The following is an 18,611-nucleotide window of genomic DNA, read 5'->3' as shown; positions in this document are numbered from 1 at the left end:
ATTTATAATATGCCTCTTTCCTATCTTTATTAATATTGTCCTTTTTAATATTTATCTGTATTTCTTTTCTCTTTGCATATTCTTTAATTTGTTTGTTTCTCTTTCTTTTTCTTTACCCTTTCCTTCAATTTGGCAACATCGCTTTCCTACTCCAGTTTCTTCAAAAGAAAACCGCCCGCTTGGGTGTTTCTTTTAACAAAGAGCACCGCTCCCTTTGTTAACCGCTGGGGATATAATGAACGCGCGGACTTTACCCTCTGGGGATTGTCAGGGATGAGGTTGGTTGGGTTTTAACAATGGCTGCGTTCGATGTACAACTGGGGCTCAAAATGTTCGGCGGTCCTAATTATTCCGAGAATGTCCGACAATGCTCACCGACTAACGCATTTGCTTGTTGAGCAAAAGGAAATTAAATGAAAGTAAATGAATCTTCCTAAGACTACAGTAAAACCTCGTTAATTCGGACCACGATAAGCCGGACTTCGTTTAATCCAGACAGGCAAAAGGAGGAAAAAAAGCAGAATGCAAGGTTTTAAATGTGGCTAGAAGTCAGCAAGAGAACTTCCCAAAGAAAAGGCGGTCAACCACTGATGAAATTCTGTTTCCAGCAGATTTTGTACTGTACCGTACACCATAATAAAAGTTTTGTTGCTATAAACGGAGTTTTAATGCACTTTATACTGTTCTTTTAGGTTATTTCAGTTAATCCGGACTTTCGTTAAACCGGTCAACTTATCCCCCCATTAGTGCGGATTAACGAGATTTTAATGTATTTTTTTTAGTTTGTTCATCACAGAACGCCAACGAGCATAAACACCTTTACACCAAATGTAATTAATGTGTCAAATTGTTACTCCGTGGCGCAGCAGCCTTTGAGAGCCAGGTGTCCCATCGCCGCTGTTAAGATGGTTTTCGTGACTGGCGTAGGGTTACCATATCAGTATAAGAGAAAAGGAGGACATGATGTCCCAAAATGTAGGACGCAAATCACTCGCAGTACACATTACTTGAACATGTTAGTAAATAATGTGAAATTGTCACATTTTCAGTTTTTAAAAATAAGAATTTATGTACCGGTTTCGTAAATACAAAATTACCAAACTTTGGATCACTTACGTTTCTTGCTATACGGGTTTTCAGTCGGACACGTTCTTTAGTCGAAAGAACATGATTTAACTATAAGAGCAAATAATAAGTTCACATGAAAGACTCAAGCATTCGCGTGATGCCTCTCAGGGTATGGGGTAATATCTGTTAGTTCGTCAAATAAAAATCAAAGTTAAGTTTGCACTAAGAAAAATGAAGTCTATTTTACTTCTTTGCAAACTAACTATGTCTAACATATAATCCATGCCACTCAAAGAAATTAAACTTCATATAATTCAACTTTATCACTATTCAAAAACCGAGCCCGAACTTCCAAAGTCAAGACAAAACACACTCGTAATTGCGATGGTAACAGCCCTTACAAGATAAGTATATACAGGTTAGTCACTATCCTGACATTATCAGTGATAGGTAAATTACAGAAATTAAGATTAAAGAATAAACATTTGTACAAGAGAAAAAGTAATTTATAACAATAAATATTAGTGCAATGGGAAAGGACATGTCAAGTCTTACTTCTCCGAGGAGCAAATTTTTCTCAAAATTTAGGCTGTGAAAATACAAACCTTGGGAGAGCATTTCTCAAGCTGTTAGGACAATTAGCGTCCCTCGCTAATTGTCCTAACGACAATTTGGCTACGCACACCGTCCATTCACTTACGAAAGAAAAATCTAAATTGTTTCAAAAACTGAAAAATAGTCAATGTTATTTCCGTAGGTTTTTCACGGGTTCGTATTAAAATAGGTCATAGTTCGAGTTAGGAATAGTCCCCTTGGCCCTCACCTAGGGGGGGGGGAGTCAGCCTGGGGTGACGAACTAATTATAGCCTTCGAACTGGGGGGGGGGGGGGTCAACGCTAAAGCTCTGTAAACGAAGTATCACCAGATGGTGCTGCTGACTGGCATCTTGAGGTACCTGAATATCGAACAAAGTTTCGTTCCTTTGCATTTCTTGGAAAGACGAACGACACAGTCTAAAACATTCCTGCTTTGGGTCGGAGGCTAATTCTTTCCAAGCTGAGCGTGTAGAGAACGAGTGGATTGAGGATCTCGGGTGGAAGCAGTGTGCATGCAGTCCAATCTGTGTGGAAGGTCAGGGATAGTACAACAAGGGTTCTGTTCCGTCAGGGTTGGCAGTAATCGCATTTTATCGACATTCCACGACAATTCGATCGCCCCCAAGATGCACATTTTGCTCATTGGGGTATTTCAAAAGCAAGATGCAATCATTACATTTTATGAAATTATTTTTTATCTTTAGCTACAATGTAAGTTACAGTACTCATTGATTTCATTTAGTTTATTTTACTTCGATTTTCTGCAACTTTGGGCTAATCGCGGAGATGAGGACGAGCGATGATATGACGAAATTAGGGAAAGGGTCATTCACAAATAACACCCATGCCGAGGCCGGGATTCGAACCCGGGAACCCTGGCGATAACCACTCCGCCACGGAGGTCAGAGTTTTATAGTATTTATGATGACTAGGGAGCGGAAGTTTATGACCTAAAAATAGAGATATATGACCTATAGAATGTCCTAAAAAAATGGGGAAAATGACGTAATAATGCAAAAAAATGGCCATTAAATTTGTTAGTTTCAGGTTAAAAATTGAAATGAAAAGGAAATTAAAGGAAATTCTATTTTGCTTTAAAAGAAAAGGCACCAAATGATACCACATGCAAATTCAATTAAAATATACAACGAGGATTTCCAATGGAACCAACCGAATAATTTTAAAACAATCCAATGAAAAAGTTGTATACACTGAATGAATTGGTGTAAAGTGCATTATTTTCCCGCATCTTTGCCTGGTGATGTAGTGTGGTATGTTTCTGTGGCACTGTAAAGAAAAAGAAATCTTGCAAGATATATATATAGGCCAATGTTCACCTTTGTGAAAAGACTCAAGAATATTACCAAAATGAAAGAAGTGACAAAATATGACGAAACAATACACCGAATATTGCGAAAAATGACGTAAAAATGCCGAAAATCGGGGAAAATTACCTAAAACCTGGAAATTGTCAAGAAATTCAAAAAATGCACTTTAAAATTACCTTTTTTTGGTTCTAGACGAAGTGTAATATTGCGCATATTTAATGGGCATCGTGTCCGAGATGTCAAAAAAAATTACATTTCATCAACTTCCGCTCCCTAATGATGACTATAAAACATGGGAGTTTCACAAATCCACGCCTGTTATATCTTGCGGAAAAAATGGTCACCTACAGGTATACAACTGATATGGTCAAAGTCCAGCACCACCCTTATAGCCAGGCCCGTACCCAGGGGAGGGGCCATGGGGGCCATGCCCCCACCGAGCCATGAAATAAATGTTAACCTATAAAAAGTTACGAAAATAACAGATGATTTTTCAAACTTGTAAAAATTTGAATTTTGTCCTTGCATAAATGAATGTGTTTTTTGACTACAGAGGCGGTCTCCAGAAGTCTGCGATATTTGGTATATTTAGTTTTATAACCATTGATGCCTCCAGGCTACCAGCAGTGGCGGCGAATGGAAGGCATGGGGAGCAGTTGCCCCCCGCCTCACTATTTCCACTTTTGCTCGTGCACTATGGCCTCTCTAAGCCATGTCTACCCAGACCCAGTGAAAATGTCTCCTTTTTGGGGGGGAGGCTATCGTAGCGGGCTATAGCTTAAATCACATTTAGAAGTCTTTATTGTAATAAAAATTTATAATGCGTATCAACGTAATTTATAAATATATTATTTTCTAAACATAGAATTATCGTGGCTGTTCAATGGTTCTGGTATAAGAAAATTAAGGAAATTTGGAAGCATTTTTAATTTGAGAAACTCTGAACTATCTGAATACTTCTGACCAGTATCAGCGATCGGGTGCCAAAACTGGGGGAAGAGATGGGAGGCAAGGAGAGTTAAGCATTAAGAGGCCATAGTATGGGGGCAAAATTGGCAAAAAAGTCTGGGCAACTGTCCCCAGCCCCCCCCCCCCCAAAAAAACAGTCCCCACTATATAAACACTGATCTGGCCCCTGCCTAAAAAAATCCTGGGTACGGGCCTGCAGCCGGCTATCGTAATAAGTACGAAAATGGACCTCCCGATGTAATTGTGGTAATCTAGGGGCCCCGGGTTCGATGCATGGTATGGACAATAATTATTAGGATCCCACTAACTGTCGGTCCAGTCCTGAATAGCCTGTACGTGCATAAAAATGGACTTGCAACAAATTTTGAAGTACGATGAAAATCGGGAAAATTCTGAATAGTCAAACGCCTAAATATTTTCTAAATGTTTTTACCCCCGAAAGGAAACTAAATTGAAAGCATATAGCATCATGCTATTTCACCAAACCGCTGAAAAATCATTCGTGTCCATTAATGATCCAGTCATCCAAGATTTTCCTGACTAAAAGTTTGAAGCATTGTGGATTAAAGGTGGACATAATTCTGCAGCTGATCAATCCAGTGGCGTACGCAAAGGGGGGGGGGGGTTACCGGGTTTAACCTTGAATTATTATTCCCATGCAGCATGAAGAAAAACACAACATTCCAAACAATCTAAGCGGCCGCAAAGTTCAATTTTGCAATTTTTTTTGCAAAAAGTCGCGCAGTGACTCTCGCGAGAATTGTGAAAATTCCTTGCTTCGTCCTTATTGCAAACGTTCTTCCCGGTACTGATTTCACATCCCCTTGTGAACTCTCAAGTGATGCTGAGTCTACATCCACATCATTAAATAATGTTGAAGAAGTGCTTTGTGAATCACCTAGAAGTGATAAATGTGTTGGAATGTCTATAAACTTACTTTTCAACTAAAACATGACTCAGTGGAATTTAGCAACATGTATTCTCGCGCTTCATCATCATCCTGGGCGAGTTCCATAGGTAAAGGTAATGTAAATTCCCCCGTGCATATAGCACCGTGCCATGAAGGCACACGTAGTGGTGTGGTGGGCCCCAAAGATTCTCGATCTCGAACTATTTTGCAGGTGATGTGATCAGCACCATGCTCCGGCAGCCTTCATCCCCCAGGGTTGCTCTCAGGTACCCATTGCTATGAGGCTGGGTGCGGAGACAAGGCTGGATAAATTCCAACCAATTCCGGGAATTGAACCCGGATATCCCACGAAGTTGTCAGACTAGACCAGCGCGGCTCCTTGAATTAGTTTCATATTTCGATTATTTCAATAAATTTAATATATTTGCTTGTTTTTATGGATTTTCTTCACACTTAAAATGTCTGACTTATCATATACAAATAACCGTTGACTAGACAATTATTTTGTAACAAAGAAACAAAAGAAATGTAATTTTGTTCTATTTCTTTCATAAATAGCAGCTGCATTAGTAATAATCATTATTAGTAATTAAATTAATTAATTATAATAAGTATTAATTTATTATTATTAATTAATTAAATAAAATATAATAAAACAATGGTAATCTGAATTTGTAGAAAGTTTTCGAAATAACACCCCCTTGATGAAATCCTGCGTACGCTACTGGATCAATCTCACCGAGTCGACCCAACAGCAAGTTGTTTTCCACTTAAGTTTCCATGGCATAGTGCTTATATTTTACATGTATTGTAGTGTTGAGAAGAAACTTGTAGGTAAGTTAGATGGACGTTAAGTTTGAACTCTGCAATAGAAATTTGGTCAAGTTCTCATTGTTACTAGGGTTGTCAGATTTCTAAAAAAAAACAAAAAAACTGGACATATAGACAGATATAGTTAAATTTATTTTTATAACATTTTTTAAACATTACAAAATCAATTTCAGTTTAAAGCATTGTTAATGCCGAATTTTTAACATTTTGACAAAATATAGTAATATTTGAGTGAACACTGTCCTTTAAGAGGACCTTTGTTTAGAATAATCAATACTATAAGAACACTTTCTTTTTGGCATGACCAAATAAAAACTTTTTACATCACCTAAGCCCTGAATATTATCCACTCCACTCTGATTCAATTGACCAAGAAAAGGAAGAAGTGATAGCTGCATTATTAGAACCAGAACTGCCTTTGTCAGTCGTGAGTCATTCGACATATCGACAGTTCTACGCCAATGTTAATGTGAGGATTGAGTGGTAAATGGTAATTGGTATCCAATTAGGTTAGTTATAAATTGTTATTAATTTCTTTTGTATAAAATGATTGAAATTGAAATTTAAATTAGCGTTTCTTTAGCTAAATACTGGACAAATGGGCGTCCCGAGCACATTTTCCGGGACACCGGGACATTTCTTTAAAAAAAAGGGACAATCCCGTATATACGGGACGTCTGTCAACCCTAATTGTTACTAGCTCTGTGTCGTAAGATTTTGGGTTTTCCCAGAATGTAAATATACTGTTTCTACATTACGTGTAAAATGTTTGTCTAAGATTTAACGATCTAGGTTAGAAACCAAGTTCTAAGTACTTAAAATCTCAAAACGTAGTTAAGTTTACCGACTGGTAACCTACACAAATTTGCATAAGCCATAAAACCTAACCCCCAAAATGAAATCACATACGCGTCCCATCCCCAAGCAAAAGATTAATTCCCAAAGTGTAGAAAGGGGAAGGTAAAGATCAGATGTGCAATTAAAGAACACTGTATCTAAACAATGGAATGCTTTCAGAATTGTGACATTGTTGAGCTGGCGAAGTTTACCCTTTTATTGTACAACAATGATTACATTTTTTCGCACAGTATAGAGACCAGAAAGGTGCAAAAGAACTTTGATAGCATAAGTAATGAAGGATTTGAAAATATTGCTCTATAGTTTATACTACTACTTCGTTTTTAGTTGTAAAATTTAATATTGAAGGGGGTGATTTTTCTTGATTAAAGAGTAAACGTCACAGCGCCAAGAAAGTATAGGCGCCATTTCAAATAAGCATTAATTGTCACTTCCATGTGCAGAGAACTTGCTTTAAACAGTGACGTGCGGTGACCTAGGGACTTCAGGTAGAAACTGATTATGGGTAATTATCTAAATTTAAAAACATTAGTACTGTTTTATTTGTATTATAATTTGATGCCTATGACCCTCCCAAGAGAAGAGTGGCTGGATTCAGCACTCTTTCCCCCTTCCAAATTCCCCTTCGATCAATGATCAATGACAGTAAGTAAAGCACGGAAGGTGCGGAACGAGATATCTAAAAAGGCTGTAAATATTAAGAGTAGACAAGGCCAAGTTGCACACACAGACGATCAATATGACACGGTTAAATGGGGAAAAGACTGCATAGCCTTTGCTACCCTGAAACTAACAAAAAACAAGATGTAATAATTGATTATGGATGATGCATGGTTTAAAAATACATGAAAATAACATTTTTTCGCTAGAAGAGCCGGTCATTCGAGGGCTTGCTATTAGTATTATAGAAAGCACTTAACTACCCAGTGGCGTGAGGGTCATACCCCCCCCCCCTTTGGCTCTATTTTTGGCGTCAAAGGCAGGAAAAGATTGCAAAATGAGGGCTGGCTTAAGAAAAGTACGTAAGCCTTCTCGAAAATCCTGGACACCACTGCAACTACCTCATCTGAAAACCCTGGGAATTTCTAACAGATTCTTTAGAGAGATATGAATCCTAACAGTGATTTAACAGATCAAAAATTAAAATATCTTAAAGATGTTTTATACAAGTGAAGAAACCCGATGAAAATGGCGCAACAGACAAGGTAGTGGGTTCCGAATCGCATGTGCCTCCACCCAACCCGGAACCCTTTGACTAAGGAAACTGCGTTACCACTACGCCATTGGAAAGACACAATGCTTGTTAAACATTGTGTCTTACAAAAGAAAAAATGCTTAACAATAATAATGATAAAATAAAGACAACAGCCGCTGACAATTGCATGTAGTCTCTCCTGTATACAATAACAGGGGTCTCACTTCAAAAAAATACAAAATATAAAACATTCAACGCACAATATGACATGGTTTTAATAATCGATAAAATATTATGGCAATGCAAGGGTTAGTGTTTTGGGTTAATAATAGGTTTGAAAAGGGGGTGTGGAAGAAAATTAAGGGATGCGCAAACATCCCTTGGTAACCCAACACCTTGTGCTCATGCTGTGACGTCTGCGAAAATCGTAACATAAGTATGACAGGCCTATCAACAGGCACACTCTCTAAAACAGACTTTTTTACTGGACAAGAGAACAACCCTTTCCTTTCATTCATCTTGCAGCGTGTGCGAGTGAGTGTGGAGGGGGAGGAAAGGGGGGGGGACAGGCACTCGCAAGGGTCCAGAACGAAACCGCGTCCGCATCCAAGTCTCATTCCATAACGTCTCTTACTCTAGCACTACCGGGGTGTCCCGCGATATGATAGCTTACGTAAACTTAAAAACAACACTTATTCACTAACAACCTCTCTCAAACGCTATTATGTGCGAAAAAACACAGTCGTAACTTGGCGGGAGCAAGGGGTACTTATCCCACGAATTTCCAGGTTTATTAAAATCTAGGACAGAGGTTCCCAAATTTTCTCGTTTCGCGGTGCCTTTATTGTTTCAATATTTTTTTCCGCGACGGCCAAGTCAGAATGTAGGCCTACCTAACACTTGCAACGCTCAGTGTGGTTACGTTACTTGGCTTAAGTTTAAAAATAAACATTTAAAAATCAAACATTTTACATGTAAAAAAGTAGTAAATAAGCACATATTTGAAACAATCATATTTCAGTGAAAATATTGGAACATTACTAGGTGCGCAGGGCGCCGCGGCCCACACTTTGGGAACCACCTAAGAAACAAAAATAAGAATTTTTAAGATTTCCCAGGCGTAACAGTTATTTAACAAAATCGTCCTGGAAGTTATTTTATGGAAAAAGTTTTGACTGCCCCCCTCCCCCCCCCAATTAAGTCCCAACTTCGATCCTGCTTCTAAAGTAATGCCAAGTTACGCCCATGTTTCAAACACTTGAATCAACGCCCGGAAAATTTTGACTATAGAAAAGCGTCCGAAAAGTGTATAGAATTAAAAATAACACCTCCCCCCCCCCGCTTCCTGAAATGTACTTCTATGAGTGTGTGGATTCACATACTTAGAACAAGTTATTAATTGAGCATACATGTAAAATTAACTGCTTTCATTCCGCAGGATTATGCACCGCCGTTAACCAGTAGGCTTACAGGGTCCAGGGTCAACGAATTTAGTAATACGCTGAGTTTTATATTGTGTATATTTATACTTATTTTTTCACTTTGTACACTTTAGATCTTCATTAATAAGGATTCAAAATAAGATTTCAGAAAGGTACACAAGTTGAATTGTATTTTTTGCAAATATGGTATAAATAAACGAACCGGCGGAGTATTGTGTGAAGCGATCAGCTGAAATTTGGCCACACAGAAAACCAATTCAGAATGTCGATGAAAATAGGGTCAACTACTATAAAGTTTTAAGGTCAAATTTTCGCCTGGATAATAAACCTTTTCGAGCAAGGTCTCATCCCCATGAAGCTATCAACTCGCGGCAAGCCACGGCACCTAGCGACCTGTTGAGTGAGAGGAGTCAAAGCACAATGGATAATAAACCTTTTCCACCAAATTTTCGCCTCTTTTCGAAACATTCTTTTATATACAGCGCTGTATATTCTGACAGGAGTATTAAAAATAATCAAATTGATGTCCCTGAAACTACGTAACACTGAATCGAACCCGGAACCCTTTTCTTAGAACACAGACTTCCTCGTGGCATGAAGCACTTTACAGTATCGTTACGATTAAAACTTTGGATACAGAAATTAGCAACTGTTGGAAATTTGTTTCCCAATTTCACTGTTAAATCCCAGTGCTACGGTTCAATTAACCAAGATGAAAACACTACGTCAACAATTCTTTCTTCGCAGACTTTAATTTTGGCGTTTTTAACCACGACTTGTTCCGATATTTGACGACTTTTTCTTCTTCGTTCGCACAGTTACGTCAATCGCGACTTTGCCTACAATCTCACTTTACAATAGCGACAAATCAAAAAGGAACAGTGTGCTGGTCTACAACTTGGACCGCGAACTTTAATGCCCACGAAAACTCTCGGGATCAGTTTGACTCAGCTGATCAGGACGCACAGCTGAGCCACTGCAACACGCGCACAAGTAAAACACATGCACCAAAATCGAAAACACTGCCACTTACCTTGAAGCATCTGCTCCAGTTTGCGCCTGTCGACCCGAAAACGCGTTTCTTGCATGTCCGGCGAAAGTTCGAAGATTTCATCGCGAGATTCCTGCGAAGTTACGTCGGAAATTTCGGACAGCGCGTCCGAGGACACTGTTATTTGCTTATCGACACGCATAGTTCTATCAGCAGTCGCACCGGTCACATTCAACAGCAACCCCCAAGGCTAGAGTCGGTTAACTTTCGGACTGCAACCAGCAGAGTGACAGACTTTCCCTCGCAATGCAACAAACTACTCGCTTGATCGTATTTGCGTCTGCGCCCTCATCGACCACTTGCTACCTCCCGCTGTAGATGTAGATGGCGCTTCCGATGCAATTCTTGGCAGTGTTGCCACTCCAGCATTGCATATTCACCGTCAATGGTTGCTTTGATACCGACCAACTCAGGCTTTTTCGTTATGAAACACGCTTGGCAGGGTTGCCACGAACTTCAATTGAAAAATAGGATTTTGTATGTAAAGCGGAAAGTTTATTGTCCGATATTTTTCAGTCTTTAGACCGTTTCACAAAATAGGAATTTATTACGGGGGAGACAAAAGTATTATAACTTCGGTAATACAAAAAATAAATAAAGCGCCGTTTTGGTGCAGATGCCGACCTCCGTGGCTGAGTGGTCAGCGTATTGCGCTACAAAGCCGGGGGTCCGGGTTCGAATCCTAGGATATTTGTGTTTGTCTGTCCTGAATGAAAAGTGGAAATATGAGTCAAATTGGTTTGAAAAGATGTGAAATAGAATGACCCGCACACACGATTATTGATTGACTTGATTTATTTTACTTCGCTTTTCTGCCCAATTTGGCTAATCGCGAAGATGATGAAATTGATGAAGCGACACTCACAAAAGCACACATGCCTAGAGTTGACGAGCTGTATCTTTGCGGGTGACCTTGGCTACTCCGCGCAGAGTGTGAGAGAGATACGTTTATGTAGTTGCCACCTAATCGCCCTTTGGGAGGTCGACAGCAAGGACAGAACGCAAGGATAATGACGCGCAGCCGGTAGCTCCTCCCCCTTGCTACTGCGCAGCAAGGCTTGGGCAGGGTTCACCCGCAAAGATACAGCTCGTCAACTCTAGGTCGGGACATATGATAAGATAGAGATCTTCCAAAGTTTTCGAAGGTTCAAAAGGGAAACTGAAACTTACTTCCAACACCAGACTTAACTTTGTTTAGTAGTTCAGTCTCTTTATGTACAGGCGAAAGACTCCATCCTCTATTTTCTTTTTGTGTTATTTACTAATTACTATCATTACATCTATATATCATCGTTTGTATGTAAGGTGAAGCTCATATGTTTCTCCTTGGTTATTTTCTTGGTTATCATGTGTAAGATCTAACCACAACTGTCAGGTTACTACTTTATACTTCTTTTTCATTTCTAATCTTATATTAATTTTTATATTACTGTAACACATATTATCATAGTATTGTACCTTATGAATTCTTCTGATTACATATTTTGTGTACCAAACAGTGTTATAATACAATATACTGTAAGTGGGCATTTGCCTGTAGTGTCATGTCTCTAAATAAATAAATAAATAAATTCGATACGGTGTCTGCCATGCATAACTTGGCGAAATGGTTATCACAGCGCGCTACCATGCCAGGAGCGTCAGATTCTAATTCAGACCCGAATGTTCTTTTTGGGCGTCCCTTTCATCATTCATCACTCATCCTCATGTTCACATCTTCGCGATTAGCCAAAAGTGCCACAGATAAACGAAGTAAAATAAACCAAATGAATCAATATTTTATGAGAAGCTGGAGAGGGTGCTCTAAGACAACGATCATCCCTCCTGGGTAGTGTTGCCCACGAGACGAGACTTTGGCCTGTCTCGTCTCGTGGAAGTCTCGTGGAAATGCTGTCTCGTCTCGAAAATATTCGTTTGTCTCATGACACATGGTCAATATCGTCTCGTTTCGAATTTTTAAAAGCCTGTCCCGTCTCGTCCCGTGGACAACACTACTACTGGGCTCCCAAGAATAAATTATAAAAATCTGGATTTATCTGAAATTCAAGGTTTCTTCCCGATTTCTTTGTAGCCCAAAACTCCTTCGGTAATTTCATTGTACGTATTTTTAATTTTGGTCCATTTATCATTTGTTGTGTCTAGTGGAATTCCCTCCTCTATCTCATTTCCTAATACTCAAAATATATTATTTAGCTCTATAAGGAATCGATTTTTGATTGCCATTGTTTTTAATTTGTTGTGTTCTCTGCGTTGCTATAATTTTTAGTTTTTCATCTGCAACCATAAGGTGGTGATCAGAGCCTACGTCTTCATCTCTTCTATTCCGCAATTCCTGCTTTTCTTAGTCTCGTCAAGTTCAGAGCCGTAGCTAAGGGGCGGCGGGAGTCAGCCTTGAGCGCCGAACGATCTGAATGAAAAAAAAAAGTTGTGAAAGAGAGAATGCCATGCCGTCCGGTGAAATTATTTGCTCCCTATTAAATCAATATTGTTTTCAGTTTGCAAATAAATGGATCTAAGAACGTTCTTCCTCGCTTCGCTCTGGTTTGCGCTCTGGTTTGATGTTTTAAGTCCACTTTATGCACAGTAAGGCTAATCGGGACTGGACCTACAGTTTAAAGTGGGATCCGAACCACTTGTGCCTCCACCGGGTATCGAACCCGGGACCCCTTGATTACTAGGCAATGACGCTACCACTGCGCCATGGGGAGGCCCCCTCGCTTCGCTCACAATGTGGTTTTCCGTAATGCATTGTAAATTACCAGAGAGAGAAGTAAGACTTCTCTTCATTGATTTTGTCTTAAATGCATGAACAATTGTTTTGAGGGAAAGGAGCGTGCGCATTTCAGAGACAATTTATATAATTTTTGCTGTTGGTTAATTATGAGGTGGATGAATTGGTCATGTAATGTATTTCAATAATATGGATTGTATATATGTGTGCATTAAAGAAACTTTGAATACGTACACAATTTAGTGTCAACATGTTGCACGTGTATTTTCTTATTTTCGGTCACTCCATGTTGCATATGTGTAAAACATATGTTGCACATGAAAGTTCTTATGATGTGTGAAAAAGGACAATATTTGGAATGCATTCAACATGCATTTTCTGCCTTTCGAAAATACAGTTGGTGTGTTTGTTTTCCATTATTAGTTCATGTGAAATTGAACGTTTTGAAAAAAAATATTTCAAATCGTTTGTTCCACCACCAATCCTTAGCACCGACTTCTACCCCTTGTTGCGTAATTTACGAAGATAATAACGTCTTTGTTACTACTATTATTATTATTATTAGTACGTTTATCCTGATACTCCCCCCCCCGACAAAAATTCTAGGTTGCGTCTCTATGACGAGTGTTTTCGTACTTGAATGTTTTGCAGGCAAGTGACAAGTGACATGAACGCTCTTTCGGTAAAAATTTTGGAAGCTATGAATAAGGTAAACTTTAATCAAACGTGTTTAAACTTTCAAAAAATGTTATTTGAAAAGAAGGATGTGCTGAAGGCAATGAACGACTTCTCATTCTAAAGGACTGCTTGGTTTGCATGTCACCATATTATGTAAGTTACTTACACAGTATGTATTTGTTAATTTATTTAATTAGTTTCCAGACATAAGTATTTGTGATCATGGGCGTAACTTGGGACCTAACTTTGAGTACGCAGAATTAAACTGGGCCTAATTTTGAGGAGGCAGAATTAAACTGGGCCTAATTTTGAGGGGACAGAATTAAACTGGGCCTAATTTTGAGAGGACAGAGTGAAACCTGGGGCTTAAATTTGGGGGAAGAGACTCGCACAGTTTTCCATCCAAGAAAAACAGCGTCCAGGATAATTTGCTAAATAAGTGTGACGTTTGCGAAATCACAAATATTACTCTTTATTATTACTTTGCTCCTCAGGTTCCCTCATTTGTAAATTTTAATAAACCCGAATTTTTTGAGGGGCTAGTGCCCCCATTGCCCCCGCCAAGTTACGCCTATGTTTGTGACGAAACAAAAACAGTCATTATTAAAATGTGTAATTTTGCCGGCCCGTTTTTCATTCAGGAAAATATAAAAAAAGGCCCGTTCTTTTGTTTAAAAAATATAGCCACCTTACGCTGACCGCTCTGATTAATTGATACATTGAATTGTTGTTATTAAGTCCACTTTATTCACAGGAAGGCTAATCGGCACTGGACCTACAGTTTAAAGTGGGTTAAGAACCGATATGTGCCGTCACCGGGTATCGAATCCGGGACCGCTGACCACTCTACCTCGTGGCTTGTAACACAAAGATAATTTTTTGGCCGCTAGTGTATCATACCATGGACGCACCAGGTTCTTTCCAGGGAAGCGGAGGGAGTGGGAAGGGGGACTTTTTTTTCTCCAAGAGCATCGACTGAAGTGGAAAATGTTAGTTAGGGGGCAGTTTGAACCAACGAGGCAGCTGCTTTGAGAAAATTTTGCTAGCTGGGAGTGGGGGATACCATTCCCCTCGCAACACACCCTCACTTCGAGCACTGCCCAAGGGTGGACAGACAAACACTTTCTTAGGAAGGCAATGCTTCAATTTGAATTATTTGCGAAGGAAATAACATTTATTTTACTTTCCACGTAAAAAGTACAATGAGCAGCATGACATTTTTCAACATTTGTTCTCTAGGGAGGAGGCAAGTGCCTCCATTGCCCACCTTGCATACACCTATGTCTCGCCACTAAAATAAAATACAACAAAAAACTTACTTACCGATTTACAAATTCTCCCGAATTTGCCGAGTTCCCTAATTTTCCAGACTCCTGAATTTTCCACATTTCCGGATATTTTATTAAGCCTAATCTCAAGTAGCGAAACGGTGCATATGGCCAACTTGTATTAAAAACAACCAGATCTAGCGAATTGAACTTGAGCTTTGGCCAATATGTTAATGTATCAAATGGAAAAAAAACTCCACTTCCTAAGGGTAACAATTAGAAAAAAATCTTCTCTGACACCATTGTAGACTCTGTTGAAAATCATTATTTCACCATGATATTGTTTACACTGATCTCAAGTTGAAAGAGACCGACTCAAGAATTCAAGACCTTGAACAACAATGCTTTCTTTGATTGTCATTGTCATTGATTTGCTGTACTTTACTTAACTTTTTGTGCCACTTTTGGATAATTTGCGAAGATGGGGATGAGTGATGACATGATGAGTAAGGATGTCGAATCGACCCTTCCTAATACCAATATGTATGATCAGTGATGTGCGTCTACGCGTAAACAACGATAGTCTACATTCTACACGTAGACTATTTTATACACGTAGATGACGTAATGTATGTAAACAACAGGGCGAAACGTGATACCATAGCAAAGGGCGCCGTGGAATTAAAATAAAATTATACTGCGTATCAGTTGCTGATGTGTGAGCATAACTTTTCATACTCTTTCTTCCAAATTCGAACAATTTCTCACCTAGCAAAAAACCTAAGATAGGAAATATTCTAGTGTTTTATGGAGAAATGACCACTCTTGCCTCACGACTGCCATCTGTTGTTGTTTCTTGCATACTATTTATGTTCTTCCATAGCTGATAATAGAAGAGAAGAGAAATTTTGTTGTAAATAGGGTTCTTTTCATTTCGTTAGGAACCAATATAGTTGAAAGTGTCACTTTCCTTTCATGAAATCCTTGAAAATTAATTTTAATGCACTTTAGATTGTCTACGTAGTCTATGCAAACTACAACCCAATGTAATTTACGCGTAGATTACATGTGCATTACATCACTGTGTATGATACATCATTGGAAAGGGTATGACTTAAGAATTCCAGAAATGTAGGATTTAGGGTGAGGCAACAATTGGAAGTGGAAGAAAACATAGTTTTTAGTTTGAGGAACCTTCATTAAAAATTAAATATAATGAGCCTAATTTGCGTGAAGATGTAGGTTAAATGCCTAATTTGTTATATAACGGTTGTTGGGTTTAGTTATCCCAGCATAAATAATACATTTACAGCAGTGGCGTGCACAGGATTTTCGAAAGGGTGGGGTTATGTACGTATATTCTTTCTTGGTAGCCAGCCCTCATTTTGTCATATTTTCCTACCTTTGACGTTCTTCTTTTTAGGAATACTGGGCGAAAGGGGGGGTTGTAACCCCCATCAACCCCTCCTTGGGCACGCCACTGATTTACAGTGTATTTATGATAAAGGAACCAAACGTAACGAACGGATCTAACCTAACAACGTAGGCATTCCTCGAGAAACGTCACAACGCAAGGTTGTCATCACGTTGTGCGATAAAGAAGACAAGTGAAGTCAGGGTCAGACAACCTTGAACAATAAAAATAACCAAAAACATATATTTCCCAAACAAATTGAAGGAAAACAATATAAAATTACGAAAATAATAATAAAAAAATAGAAACTTCAATATCCAAAATCACTCCTTACACACTCTCTCAAATCTCAACAAACTGCAATGAAGTCCACGAATTATTAAAATCTCTTTCATGCTCTAAAGCTAACGCTCCTAATGATATCCCTGGCATATTTCTACAACGATTAGCCCATATTCTATCCAAACCAATCAGCATAATCTTTAACAAATGTTTTTCCGAGGGTGTATTTCCTCTTGCATGGAAGCAAGCAAAAATAGTTCCTATACTCAAACACGGAAACAAAACTCACGTTACTTCTTATCGTCCAATTTCCTTACTTCCTGCACTTGCACTACTAGCCGAAAAAATAATTTCCAATCGTATCCTTGCGTATGCTACTCCGTTCCTCTCTCCCACTCAACACGGTTTTCATCCTCATGCTTCATGTGACACAAACCTTGCTTGTTTGCTCACCAAAGCGGTTAACTGCCTGAGTGCCAAGCAAGACATGGATGTCGTTTACTTAGATTTTTCTAAAGCGTTTGACTCTGTCCCTCATACAAAACTCATCCATAAACTTTAAACAGATTCAACATTCACGGTCCTCTTCTTAAATTACTCTCATCTTACTTGCACAATAGAAAGCAAAAGGTTATCATATCTGGTTGCTCTTCGTCATGGCTCCCTGTAGTTTCCGGTGTGCCTCAAGGAAGTTTTCTAGGGCCCCTGTGTTTCACTCTTTTCATGGACGATATTCATGAATATATTTCTCCAGAATGCTCAATTTTATTGTATGCTGATGACTGTAAGTTATTTAGAAACATCGCTTCAGTTGAAGACACTTGTTCCATGCAAGACAATCTCACACACATTGAACGCTGGTGCCAAGACTGGAATCTGAAAATAAATCCCGAGGAATCTGTTTTTATGAGGTTTACCCTCAAATCCAATTTTACAGCACCATCCTATAGATTATGCAACAAAATCATCCCGTTCGTACAACAGCACAAAGATCTTGGAGTCATCTTCGACAGCAAACTCACTTTCAGCCACCACATAGATTACATAACTTCGAGAGCCATGAAAACCCGTGGGCTAATTTACAGATTTACAGATATCACACATGTTTCTGCCCTCACAACCTACTTTACATCGTGCGTCGTACCTATTCTTGAATATGGTTCCTGTATTTGGTCAATGGCCTGTGATAGCAATATAAAGAGAACAAACAAAGTGGTAAATTTCTTTATCAGAATAGTCAAACATAGATGCCCAGCCCTTGCAAACTTTTCCAAACATGAAATTCTATCCACTCTTCAAATTCACGATCCGTCCCTTCGCCGTCAAGTTTCAGATCTAACATTTCTTTTCAAAATCATGAATGGACAACTTTTCACTAACGAACTCTTGCCACATCTTCGCATCCGGATCCCAAAAGTACCAACAGCAAATGCAACAACTTATTTTACACAAAAGCCTCAAGGCTATCCCTAGAACAAAGGTAATTTCTCTATAGGCTACAAACAAGGTACAATACACTAATTGATCCTCCAGGCTTCCATCTATCTAAGCAGGCTTTCAGAAATGCGTGCATCAAGCAGCTGAAGAGAAATTAATATTTGTTATACTCTTGTTATTGTTTAATTATAATTGTTTAATTTTTATTATTTTTATTGTCTTATTCTTGTTACATATGTGTGCGTGCATCTCATTTGTTAATTTTTATTTTTCTCGCTGTTGATATCCTGATATAAAATGGATTCTCTCTGTATTCAGGATTTCTCAAATAAATAAATAAATACGGATGAAAACACGAAATAAAAAAGTTGAATCCTAGTGGAAATTAGTATCTATATCCACATTAAAAACCAAAGTTCGACCTGGCAATACTGTGTGTTTACAACATGAATGTGGATACAGGAAAGAAGCTATAAACAGGAACATCTAATTGAAAAAAATGCACAGTGCCAAATCGAAGCTCGAATTAAGTACTACGAGTGAACATATATTT

General features: G+C 38.7%; 1 protein-coding gene and 1 non-coding gene across 2 annotated transcripts in view; both read right to left on the bottom strand.

Annotated features, from left to right (window-relative positions):
* The window catches only part of BicC (protein bicaudal C), a 188,832-nt gene extending 178,297 nt beyond the window's left edge, over window positions 1-10,535 (bottom strand). Inside the window, exon 1 of the mRNA XM_083141591.1 lies at window positions 10,231-10,535. Coding sequence (XP_082997717.1) covers window positions 10,231-10,390 — 160 coding nt within the window. The 5' untranslated portion in view covers window positions 10,391-10,535. The remainder of the gene's footprint in view (window positions 1-10,230) is intronic.
* A 2,349-nt stretch (window positions 10,536-12,884) lies between these two features.
* TRNAT-AGU (transfer RNA threonine (anticodon AGU)) lies at window positions 12,885-12,958 on the bottom strand. Its single transcript has one exon. It is a non-coding gene; the product is annotated as a tRNA-Thr (tRNA).
* Between the last annotated feature and the right edge of the window lie 5,653 nt (window positions 12,959-18,611).

The sequence above is a fragment of the Lepisma saccharinum genome, chromosome 20 (assembly GCF_977018435.1).
Source record: "Lepisma saccharinum chromosome 20, izLepSacc3.1, whole genome shotgun sequence".
In the NCBI taxonomy this organism is placed as follows: Eukaryota; Metazoa; Arthropoda; class Insecta; order Zygentoma; family Lepismatidae; genus Lepisma; species Lepisma saccharinum.
Note: the sequence above shows the minus strand (reverse complement) of the source record. Positions and strands in the feature narration are given on the sequence as shown.